The 12,202-nt window shown below is 46.6% G+C and overlaps 1 protein-coding gene across 1 annotated transcript in view; it reads left to right on the top strand.

Annotated features, from left to right (window-relative positions):
* Window positions 1-1,830: 1,830 nt before the first annotated feature.
* The window catches only part of Cdc6 (cell division cycle 6), a 14,198-nt gene continuing 3,826 nt past the window's right edge, over window positions 1,831-12,202 (top strand). Inside the window, exons 1-9 of the mRNA XM_005368260.3 lie at window positions 1,831-2,200; window positions 2,783-3,006; window positions 4,590-4,871; window positions 4,989-5,188; window positions 5,454-5,629; window positions 6,054-6,160; window positions 8,214-8,353; window positions 9,553-9,653; window positions 11,039-11,103. Of these exons, the coding sequence (XP_005368317.1) occupies window positions 2,826-3,006; window positions 4,590-4,871; window positions 4,989-5,188; window positions 5,454-5,629; window positions 6,054-6,160; window positions 8,214-8,353; window positions 9,553-9,653; window positions 11,039-11,103 (1,252 nt within the window). The 5' untranslated portion in view covers window positions 1,831-2,200; window positions 2,783-2,825. The remainder of the gene's footprint in view (window positions 2,201-2,782; window positions 3,007-4,589; window positions 4,872-4,988; window positions 5,189-5,453; window positions 5,630-6,053; window positions 6,161-8,213; window positions 8,354-9,552; window positions 9,654-11,038; window positions 11,104-12,202) is intronic.

Below are 12,202 nucleotides of genomic sequence, written 5' to 3'. Positions count from 1 at the left end.
TACAGGAAGAAAGCTTCCCAGTACTCTGTGCATGGTAAGAGGATGCGCATATCAATCTCAGGATCCTAACCTTTGACACCACTGACGCCCAGTTTGAACTGTTTTTATGCGTAGTTAAATTTATTTTGCTACATTTATGGCCGTGAGATTTAAAGGACTATATATGTTATCCAACCATAAATATCGTTCATGCAAATAGTGGACGTCAGCCTGACAGAATGTCCTGTCCGTCCCTTCATCTGGCAAGCGTTTATCGTGTACTTTATAGCAGAAATCTACACAGGAAGGTAACTCAGACATGGTCTTTGCCTTCAAAGCCCGTGGTCTAGCAAATCCTAGTCATCGGGAGGAACCTATGCAGGGCACTGGAAGACTTTGATAGGAGCCAGGAAGGAGAGAAACACATTCCAGGCAGGAGACGGTACAAAGGTACAGAAATGAGCTGACGTGTGTAAGAGGTTACTGGAGGAAAAGCCTCCAGTGGACAGCCTTTTACAGTTCAGCCCTCACACCTGGTGAGGCCGAATCATCTGAAAGCTTCCGTCCATGCTGTCTCCCCACTGATGGCAGCTTGTTTTCTCTTGGAGTTCTTAGCTGCTAGAACAAAATGTATCTAAGAAAATGTCCCTTTCACCATCCTGCCCTGCTTAGAAACCACACCTCAGAGCTTGGTCTTCTGTCATTAGAATGCAGATACCAACTCCTCCAGTTACAGGACCTCCGGGCAGGTTTCCTTCAGCTTCCTAGGGTGTTTGTAAAGACTAAAGTGACAAAGTCAAATGCTGAACCCAGTCCCTGCACACAAAGGACTCACATCAGAGGTCCACCAAGAGGTGGTAACCATTTGAAATTTACTATTTGAGCTAACCAGTGATTGTGATATCGCTTTCCTATTCCTAGCTTTATGTCCATTTTATTAGCTATGGAAGGATAAAAGTATATTTTACAACCAGGTGTGGTACCACACTGCTTTGATCCCAGCATTTGGGAGACAGACACAGGCATCTCCCAGTTCAAGGCCAGCCTGGTCTACAGAACTAGTTTCAGGAGAGCCAGGGCTACAACACAGAGAAACCCTGCCTCTAATAAACATACATAAAATTTGCCATTATCTAGAGTTGGGCTCTGGCCTTTAAAGGATGCTAAAGTGGGTTATTTACTTTGGAACCTGGTCTGCAAATGACAGCTCCGATTTACATTTTCATTAGATGCTCAGCTTGCCTCTCCTATTAGATGTCTTCCCTAGCTCTGAAACCCTAGTGTTTGGCCATAAAAAATGTTCAAATTAAAGGAACATAATTCTAATCCTTATGATGTGTAGATTAATGTTAAGAAGGCACGCGGAATATATTAACCTTGAACAAAACAGAATTGCATGTTTAGTGTCGGTCCTGTTTCTCACTTTTGAAGTGCAAGTCAACAAATACTGAGATGATGTCAATCAAAAATGCCCTGGTTCGTCAGCCCTTCCGCCACCGAGAATGCTGTGACCCTATGCATTCATTTGCTTCATGCCATGCAGGACTGCCCTCCAAATAGCAAACCTATTGTAGTATCCCTCATAATGAAATAGGTACACCGGGCGGTGGTGGCTCATAGCGTTAATCCCAGCACTCGGGAGAAGAGGCAGGCCAGCCTGGACGGTTATATAGAGAAAACCTGTCTCAAAAAACCAAGGTAGGGGAAAAAAATACCCCAGTAGAAAAAAAATGCGGAAGTAGGAAGGGGCTTGCTTGTGATCAAAAACTACACTTCCCGCCAGGCTTGCGGCGTGGCGTGCTTACCTAATGAGTCGCAAGCGCGCCTTTCCCGCGGAGGTCTCAGAAGTGTACGCCCTCCCTCGCGAGTGGGTGTGTCCTCAGGCTGGGCTCGGAGACCTGGGGCTGTCTTATTGGCTGTAGGTCGTCGCCGGCAAAGGCGTGGAGCTTAGTGACAACTAATCAGAAGCGTGGCTGGACTTTGGCGCGAGACGGGAACGCTGAGGCTGTGCGGATTTGGCGCGAGCTGACTTTGCTGCAGCTGTGCATCTCGTGGCGGGAGATCCTTGCGGTTGTGACCGACACACCGGAACGTGCGCTGAAGCGACACAGCCCTGAAGAGTGTGAAGGGGCAGATTGCTCCGTGAGGCCTGAGAGCTGGTCGGGACCCAGTTCCTGGAGCTGGTTCGAGCGTGGCCGGTGGAGAGCGGAGATCGCCTGAGGTCTGAGGCTGGGTCAGGGAGGGGGTTGTGCGCCTGCAAGGCGTTCGAGCCGGCAATGGTGGGAAGGAGCTGAGAGCTGCTGGGAGGAAACGGTGCAGGGTGGGGTTGAGCTGTATGGCGAGCAGGCTAGTCCTGGGCAGAGGAGGACGGAGCTGCCCTGCCTGCTTTTGGGAGAGCCTACATGTTACGATCTGGAATTAATTAAACTAGTTAGTGCTAAGGATGTCTCGCGTGTCTGGAGTGAAGGAGCTAGAAATATTACAGAAATCGCTGGAGATAAACTTAGGCATCGCTCAAGTGGAAGAACTTAGGTTCTGGTTTCAGGATGCCTGGCGTAATAGCCGTGTTTTCTGTGGTTGTGTCTTTAAGAGAGGGATAATAGTGGTAAGACTGAAGTGTATAATATGTGTAATAGCGGCGTGTTACACATATAAGGCAGACAGATGTCACCTGTTATTACATAGGCTTGACTAGGGAGCAGACCTACGTGTTGAAAATGCTGTTAACCTAATGTATGAAGTGAGTGTTGGTCACCAATATAAATAAGCACCCTATGTTTTCCCTTTTGCTTTTAAATTACAGGCTTCCTGCTTCTCTTTTGTGTGTGTCCAGTTGTGTGGTCGTCATGCCTCAAACACGATCCCAGACACAAGCCACCATCCGTTTTCCGAAAAAGAAGCTGGTTAAGACTCCAAGCAAAGCGAGTTCCAAGGACAGTAAAGTACAACTTAAAAACGTCCAGGTTGTACCGACTACTCCGTGTGCAGACACAAAACTTCTGCCTCTCAGCCCCAGAAAACGTTTGGGTAAGCGTTCCACTCTGCAAGCGCAACTTGGTGACTAACAGCCCTCCGGCCTTCCTTTTTATTTTTTTGGTTTATTGAGATATGGTTTCTCTGAGCCTGCCCTGAAACTTGCTCTGTAGACCAGGCTGGTGTCGAACTCACAGAGATCCTTCTATCTCTGCCTCCCGAGTGCTGGGATTAAAGGCATCTACCTCTACCGCCCAGCGGCCTTTCTTCTCTTGACGATGAGATGCCCGGCAGTTAGACCATAGCCGTATCTATTTTTGTAATGGCCGCTAAGTGTGTACTGAACTTCACAGTTAAGCCATTCACTAACAGAGATCATTTTCTGAGGGACTTGATGGGTTTTATCTTCACTTCCTTAGTTCTGTCCTTTAAAATTACCTTAACGTTATTAACATATGGTATTATGAAATTTGCCTACATACTCGTGGAAATAAGAGAAACAAATAGATGACATTCTTAATATTTTTGATTTTTGTTTCAAACTAGTACTTAACATTTCCATTGTTTATTTTTGCTTTTTTAGAGGAAAAATTCTCTAACTCAGGTTGGCCTGGAACTCACTTTGTGACCCAGGATTGCCTCAAACTCACAGTCTTTCTCCCGCTACCAAACTTGGCTTTTTGTTTGTTTGGTTTTAGTTTGTTCAAGACAGGGTTTCTCTGTGTAGCCCTGGCTGTCCCAGAACTCACTCTGTAGACCAGGCTGGCCTTGAACACTCAGAGGACCAGTGTGCGTCACCACTGCTAGACCATACTTGGTTTGTGTGTGTTGATTGTGCTACTGGGTATTGGGGATTGAGCGCAAGACCTCGTTTGTACCAAGAAGTGCTGTGCTGCTTAGCTGGACACGCCCAGTCTAAGAGCCTTGGTGTTATTATTGGTGGACACTCATTGTGTGCGGTGGTGGGAGAGCATATGTGATCTCACCGTGCCTGAGGCTTTGAGTCTGTTAGTTGAGGGGGTGGACTTGCAGCAGTGAGGGAAAGCCACAGTGCCGCTGGAATGCGACAGTGCACACAGCAGCTTCCTTCAGAGAAGTTATTCCTCTCAAGATGGCAGTGGCGGCAAGGTTGATAAGTTTTGGTTTGTTTTGGAGATGACAGCTTTTCTGAGTGCTGGGGATAGAGGTGTGCACCACCACCAGCTGGCGATGGTCCTATTTTAAAGCCACCTTACAATTTCAGTGAACTAGAATTTATCATTTGGTTTCTACCAAATGATCAAACGAGGTCTTGCGCCATCTGGTGGCCATGTTCGCTCCCTAGTGAGACGTTTCTTTTGGGTTCTAAGGCAGAAATTCACCTCTTGCCTTTTAATCCCAGAATTTGGGAGGCAGAGGCAGGCAGATCTCTTGAGTTCAAGGCCTGGTCTACAGAGTGAGTTCCAGGACAGCCAGGGCTACACAGAGAAACGCAGTGTTGAAGAACTGGAAAGAGAAAGAGAGATTCTCCTCTTTCTGGGTGTGGGGAAGTCTGCACGTCTACTGCCCTTCACTGTGGAGGACCGAGTTCTGCGATTCGTGTTTTGGGTGGTTGAGAGCATTGCTGTGAGTGACCGGGTTCTGTTTTAACGTTTCAGGTGATGACAATCTATGCAACACTCCTCATTTATCTCCCTGTTCCCCACCAAAGCTGGGCAAGAAAGAAAACGGCCCCCCTCGCTCACATACGCGAAAGGGCTGCAGATTAGTGTTTGATGACGAGCTGACAGTTAAGTCTTCGAGCCAAAAAGAACAAGACCAAGTTCACCAAAACCAAATACTTTCCTCGGCTCAAAAAGGTCAAGAGAGCGAATCAAATTCTGAGCAGAAATGCCCACCAGAGAAGGAATCTGGACGTGTGAGGTTGTTCAAGCAGGAAGGTGGGTTCTTACATGGCAGCTGTCGGTGCCATCAGGATGGTGGTTCTGAATGAAACCCAGGGAGTCTTTTCAGGCATCTCCTGTTGGGTCGTAACTGCCCTTTTATGTCTGGCGCAGGCACTTGCTATCAGCAAGCAAAGCTTGTCCTAAACACAGCTGTCCCGGATCGGCTGCCTGCCAGGGAAAAGGAGATGGATGTCATCAGGGCCTTCCTGAAGAAACACATCTGTGGGAAAAAGGCTGGAAGTCTCTACCTCTCTGGTGCTCCTGGGACTGGGAAAACCGCCTGCTTGAGCCGGATTCTGCAAGACCTCAAGGTACCCTGAGAGTCTGAGCGACGGAGGCTCTGCCCAAATGATCTGATTGATTCTTAAGGGTTAAGAGAGAATGGACCGTTATGTGATTGAATGCTTCCCAGAAGTAGGAATTCTTGTTTCAGGGTATAAATCTTTCCAGAAGAAAGTAGGGCTTCACCCTTGAATTCTCTTAGCTCTCAGAGACCAGATTAGGTTTCAGTAAATCTGTCTGAAGCCAACATAACTCCATGTTTGCATCTTTTTTTTTTTTTTTTTAAACACCTAGAAGGAAGTGGAAGGCTTTGAAACCATCATGCTGAATTGCATGTCTTTGAGGAGTGCCCAGGCTGTGTTCCCAGCTATTGCTCAGGAGATTGGTCAGGAGAAACTATGCAGACCAGCTGGGAAGGACTTGATGAGAAAATTGGAAAAGCAGCTGACTGCTGAGAAGGGCCCCATGATGTAAGTATTTTTTCTGCCGCATGTTGCTCAGTAAAAATGCTACCCACAAAAAGAACTCGCCCTGAAAAGACCTTTGTTCTGAGATGTATGTACATACACTTGAAGAATGGAAAAATGCTGGGACTCAAAGCCAGGGCCTATGTGTGTTAGATAAGTACTTTATCACTGAACCACACTCACGGTCCTTACGCTTACTGGTTTTTGTTTTGTTTTGTTTTTAGTTTAGATTTTAACTATTTTTAAGCTAGTTCTCTGAAAACAATCAGATACTTGTTAATGATGTGGGATGCCAGGGATGACATCCCAGACGAGCTATGGTCTGCGAGCTGGTCTCAGCTCCATGACTTTAACCTAAGGTTAGCTCAGATCAAGCACTGGAAGACCGAAAGTGTGACCGGTACTAATTGTGTCTCTTTGCATGTAGCGTGTTGGTGTTGGACGAGATGGATCAGCTGGACAGCAAAGGGCAGGATGTTTTATACACGATATTTGAATGGCCGTGGCTAAGCAATTCCCGATTGGTGCTCATTGGTTAGTGCTGGGTTGTTACTGTCATGTGGTGAATTTGAAAGTCTGTTAATTGTTTAAAGTGTGTTCAGTGTCTGTGTTCAGTGTGTGTAGCGTATGGGGGCACAAGTGTGAGCAGAGGCCAGAGATTGACGTCAGATGCGGTGCTCTCCTGCTCGCTCCCCCACTGTCAAGTTTTTTTTTTTGGTTTTTTCGAGACAGGGTTTCTCTGTGGTTTTGGAGCCTGTCCTGGAACTAGCTCTTGTAGACCAGGCTGGTCTCGAACTCACAGAGATCCGCCTGCCTCTGCCTCCCGAGTGCTGGGATTAAAGGCGTGCGCCACCACCGCCCAGCCCACTGTCAAGTTTTGTTTTCCTGTTTTATATGGTGTTCTCTCTGCATGTACTTCTCCATGCCAGAAGAGGGCATCAGAGCCCACTAGAGGTGGCTGTGAGCTACCGTATGTTGCTAGGATTTGAACTCAGGACCTCTAGAAGAGCAGCCAATGCTGTGGGTTTTTATTTGCTGAGGCAGTCTCTTGCTGAACCTGAAGCTGGCTCATTCAGTTTGTCTGACTAGCCAGCTTGCCCCTGGGATCTCTTCTCTGCCTCCCGAGTGCTGGGCTTGCAGACGGGCCACCTTGCCTTCCTGGCTTTGACACAGCTTCTGCAGAGCTAAAGCCGGCTCCTCATACTTGTGTGGCAGATGCTTTGTCCACTGAGCTATCGCCCCAGTCGCTATGCAAGTTATTTACCTGCTATTTTAGTTTTATTTTATGTGTGTGGGTGATTTGCCTGCATGCTCTACTACATGCCCAATACCCATGGGGGCCCAGAAGAGGGCATCCGGTTCCCTAAACTGGAGTTACAAATGTAGCTGACGTGTGGTTTCTGGGAGTTGAACCTGGGTCCTCTGTAGGAGAATCCAGTGTTCTTAACAGCTGAGCCATTCCTTCAGCCCCACCCATTATACTTAAGCCAGCTTTCTGTCTTATTGAAATAAGAAAATGACTATGGTAGTAATTTTTTAATATAAGGCAGATTGATTTTGTGAGGTCTAAATAAAAAGGACAAAGAAGCCAGACATGACATTGCATTCCTGTGGTCCCAGCTTTTGGGAGGATAAGTGAACCACAATGCCTGAGTCAATAAATTTGGTGGTTGTGGTGGTGGCGACTTTTTGTTTTTGTTTGGCAGGAATGGGGTTCGAGACAAGGTTTCTTTGTAGCTTTAGATCCTGTCCTGGAACTTGTTCTGTAGACCATGCTGACCTCAAACTCAGAGATCCGCCTGCTTCTGCCTCCCATGTGCTGGGATGAAAGGCAGGAGCCAGTACTGCCTGGCACTTGTTTTTCTTTGTTTAAGATTTATTTATTATGTATACAGTGTTTTGCCTATATGTATGTCTGCAGGCCAGAAGAGGGCACCAGATCTCATTACAGATGGTTGTGAGCCACCATGTGGTTGCTAGGAATTGAACTCAGGACCTCTGGAAGAGCAGCCAGTGCTCTTAACTGCTGAGCCATCTCTCCAGCCCAGATTTGTTTTTGAGACACAGTCTCACTGGAGCCCTGGCTGGTCTGAAATACAACAGAAATCTACCTGCCTGTCCTCTTTTCACCCCTTTCTTCCTGGAGACAAGGTCTGTAGCTCAGGGTGGCCTTGAACCCATGATCATCCTGTCTCACCCTTCCACGTATTAAGACTAGAAACATGCAGTTGCGGCTGGAGGTGCTGGCGCAGAACATTAATCTCAGCACTCGGGAGGTAGAGGCAGGCAGATCTCTGAGTTCGAGGCCAGCCTGGTCTTCTGAGGGAGTTCCAGGACATCCAGGGCTATTACACAGAGAAACCCTGTCTTGTGGGGGAAAGAAAAGACTATAAGCATGCCTCACTATACCTGCCTAACCACTGTCTCTTTCCTAGTAAGTCCATCTTACCTTTTAGTGTGGGGGAAGAGCAAGTGGAAGCGGCAGTTGGAACACTGGGTTGTGACTGAGAGTTTTATCTTTGGGAGGGGTTTGATCTCCTATGAGGATGATTTGTCTGCTGATGGTGATTGTTACCTATCTCCTCAGGTGTTGCTAATACCCTAGATCTCACAGACAGAATTCTGCCGAGACTTGAAGCTAGAGAAAACTGTAAGCCACAGCTACTGAACTTCCCACCTTATACCAGAAACCAGATAGCTGCGATCTTGCAGGAGAGACTCAGTCAGGTGAGTGCCAGCCATTGCGCCAGACTCTGTGGCAGGGATAACCTTCTGCGATCGAAAGATAACAATAGCTTTAAAATATTTCGGTTTGATTGCTTTATTAATGGTGTGTCAACCTCCCATAGACCTTAATGACTGAGAGCATTTTTATGTGGATATCGACGCGTGCTTTCATTTATTGGCTGCTTCACTGCTGAAATAAAAGTAGGAATTAAAGAACTCAGGCTTCCTTAATGGCCTTTAAAAAGGAAAGCCTGGATCAGTGAGGTAGCTCAGCAGGTAAAGTCACTGGTTGCTGGTTCTAATGACCTGAGTTCCATCTCTGAGACCCACGTGGTGAGAGGAGAGACCTGGATCCTGGAAGGTGTCCGCTGACCTCCACAAGTGTGGCACGCATGCTTTGCCCCCCCTCACTCCAAACAAAAATAAATGGGTTACTTTTGGGGGGGGGGATTTTTCAAGACAGGGTTTCTCCATAGCGTTTGGTTCCTGTCCTGGAACTAGCTCTTGTAGACCAGGCTGGCCTCGAACTACATTTTTTTAAAGTAGGGCCTATGAGGGGCTGGAGAGATGGCTCAGTGGTTAAGAGCATTGCCTGCTCTTCCAAAGGTCCTGAGTTCAATTCCCAGCAACCACATGGTGGCTCACAACCATCTGTAATGAGGTCTGGCGCCCTCTTCTGGCCTGCAGGCAGACACAATATTGTATACATAAGAAATAAATATTTAAAAAAAAAAAAAGTAGGGCCTATGAGCCTGGCATGGTGGTGTGCACACCTTTAATCCCAGGACTTGGAAAGCAGAGGTAGACAGTTCTCTGTGTTCAAAGCCAGCCAGGGCTACCCAGAGAAACTGTCTATACCGAATGTTAAGCTCAAAGTCCTAAGCGTGCACCTCCCTCCAATCCCAGAGTTAGATTTAATTTGTGGAAATATTTATGTTTTGAACCTAAATTGCTAAGAGAAACTCTCAGAGTTCAAATCGTCTTTTTATTTTATTGTTTATTTATTGGTTGATGGTACTGGGATTCACAAGGCCTCTACGCTGAGCCGTGTCTGTTTTATATTTATTATATATTTATCTGAGGCAGCCTCGCTTGAGTGTAGATCCTCCTGCCTTAGTCTCCCAGGTAGCTAGGATTACGGTCGGGCCTATGTTACTAAGGCTGACTGAGATGTCCTCTGTGTCTTGTCTTGTGTGAAGGTGTCAAGAGACCAGGTTCTGGACAATGCCGCGATTCAGTTCTGTGCCCGCAAAGTGTCTGCTGTCTCAGGAGACATCCGGAAAGCGCTGGATGTTTGCAGGTGAATTATGGCCCTGGTGACTGCTTTTATTAAAACCAGGAAGAAATGCTGGCAGTTGTCTCATGTAACTCAAATGAATGTTGCTTACGAGGCTTCATTCTGCTACTTTTTATGCTCAGAAAAGAGGACTTGCTTCTCAGCGGGGAGCTCTGGGTTTCCACCGTGTTAATGTCTGAAACATTATCAGTCCATTACCTACGGAGGGGGAAATAAATGAGATGTTGCTGGCGCCCCCTGTGGTGATTATAGATTGGTTAATTACATTTGTATTAAAAAGACTCCAGTTTGCTTTTCCATTCGCTGGGCTCAAGCAGGTTTATTTATGGACCTGAACCATCTTTGCCTTTAGACTTTCTTCTTCCTTTCCTTTTGTGGGCACCCCTTCCTCCCTCCAGTTGGTGGTCCCCCAAGTCCTACCCTAGACCTCTTTCTCTCTTCCATCCCCCTGCCCCTCCTGCTGGGGAAAACCTCAGTCCTAACTGATGGAAGTTCTTCCCTCCCAGTAGGGGCACTGGCTCCATTAAAATGATCCTTGCTGTGCTGACCCGCTGGTCTAGCTTCCTCCTTTTGCCTTGCAGAAGATCCAGGTCTGCCTTATGGCTTCCCGTGGGCAAAACACTTTAGAGAGAGCAGTGGGAGAGGAAGCCCTTCCTGTTGCTAGATTGCACGATCTGGAATGTGAAAGTCCCTCAGTCAGCAAAGTACTTGAGTCAAGACTACAGCTATGAGTGATAGCCATGTAGGTCAGCAAGATTAGCCTCCGTGTGTCCTGTGTCTCTCTGGGGACTCCCCTTCTGGGTCTGCTGTGTGGGAGGCTCTGAGTTCCCCTTAGGCTACCCCCACACTGCCTATCGCTCTCCCTAGGACTTTGTTCCTCATCTAAAATGTTGCTGGCATCGTGCACGATGACCTACTTGACATCCGTTGGAGGAAGATGAGTAGTGTTGTTTCTCAATCCCCGGTGTTTTCATTTTAAAGACAGTCAAGTCTTCCTAAAGCTGCAACATAACCCAGTTTGTTTAAGGGCCTTCATTTTTCTTTTCAGGCAGGGTCTCCCTTGGGGAACTGGCTCGTCTGGAACTCACTCACTTTGCAGACCAGACTGGCCTATAGGATTGATTTACATTTTATCTTCATGTATGTGTGCCCGGTGTGGTGTGTGATGCTCATGGAGGCCAGAAGAGGGCATCAGACCCCTAGAGTGGGGGTTATAGGAGATTGAGAGCTGCCTGGTATGGGTGCTGGGCACCAAACTTGGAAAGGACCTTCGTTTTTTAAAAACGTGGTTTTTTTTTAGTTAATGTGCCTACCTTGGGGCACGGTGACTTGGTGTGGTGTTTGGTTTGGCTAAGACTAGAAAGTTGTTTGTTTTGTTTTTTTAACAGGCGAGCTATTGAAATTGTGGAGTCGGATGTCAAAAGCCAGACAGTCCTCAAACCGCTGTCTGGAGGTGAGTAGCTTACCTGCTTCCTGTCTCCCTTTGTAGATAGAGAGTTCAGTTTCCTGAGAGAGGGGAAAGATAAACAGACACAGTTAAATCCACCTACAAACACAAGGGAAATCAGCCGACACACAGACACGCGGGAGCACAGTGTAGTTTCCTCTGGTTTTTTTTCAGTCTCGCCTGCCAGTATCAGTATGTGTGTTACTGGAAATGAGCTCCCCAGAGTGTTCATAAATGGTGCTCTCAGGTAGTGAGGTTTCTCCCGAGGCTCTCGGAATTAAAACGAGGTAACAAGGTTGAGTCACCTTCTTTCTGGGTACTTACGTTGAATGTCCTTTAGGTTCCTATGTAGGAGAAAGTAATGCTTGGTACCTGGTAGGTAAAGGGAAGAAAGTAAGATGACAAAATGCACAGATTTGAGTTCATCTCAGGGTGTCATAAGGCCGTCTACAGGGGCCCAAGACAGATCTGTGGCTATAGGAAAACAAAGGCTGTCACAGATGAGGTTGAATTCCCCTTTTCCTCAACCCTGTTTCCTTCACTAGCAGATTTTCATCAGAGTTTATTTTTATTTATTTACTTAATTTTAGTTTTTCAAGACAGAGTTTCTCTGTATAACAATCTAGCCATTCTGGGACTGGTCAATATTTATTAAAAGAAACAAATTAAGAAGTTTCAGAGCTAACCCAAATTAATATGTGGACTTAGATAGTTCCTCTGTCTTGGCCCTTTAGATTAGTCTTTCCTTGTGGGTGGACCTGGGAGCATCACTAGTGCTTGCTGCTAAAAGAGCTTCAAGCTCCTGTGTAAATTATGGCACTAGCCCAATCCCCGTCTTGACTTCTGATTTGTGTGGGTCTAGTTTCAGTGGTATGGAGAACATGACCAGCTAAATATAAGAAACTTTTTGTTGTTTTGTTTTTCAAGCAAGGTTTCTCTGTATAAAGGAACTTTTTTTTTATATATTTACTTATTTTGTATACAATATTCTGTCTGTGTATATGCCTGCAGGCCAGAAGAGGGCACCAGACCTCATTACAGATGGTTGCGAGCCACCATGTGGTTGCTGGGAATTGAACTCAGGACCTTTGGAAGAGCAGGCAAT

This window comes from Microtus ochrogaster, unplaced genomic scaffold (genome assembly GCF_000317375.1).
Source record: "Microtus ochrogaster isolate Prairie Vole_2 unplaced genomic scaffold, MicOch1.0 UNK31, whole genome shotgun sequence".
NCBI lineage: Eukaryota > Metazoa > Chordata > Mammalia > Rodentia > Cricetidae > Microtus > Microtus ochrogaster.
This window is presented reverse-complemented; position numbering and strand designations above follow the sequence as displayed.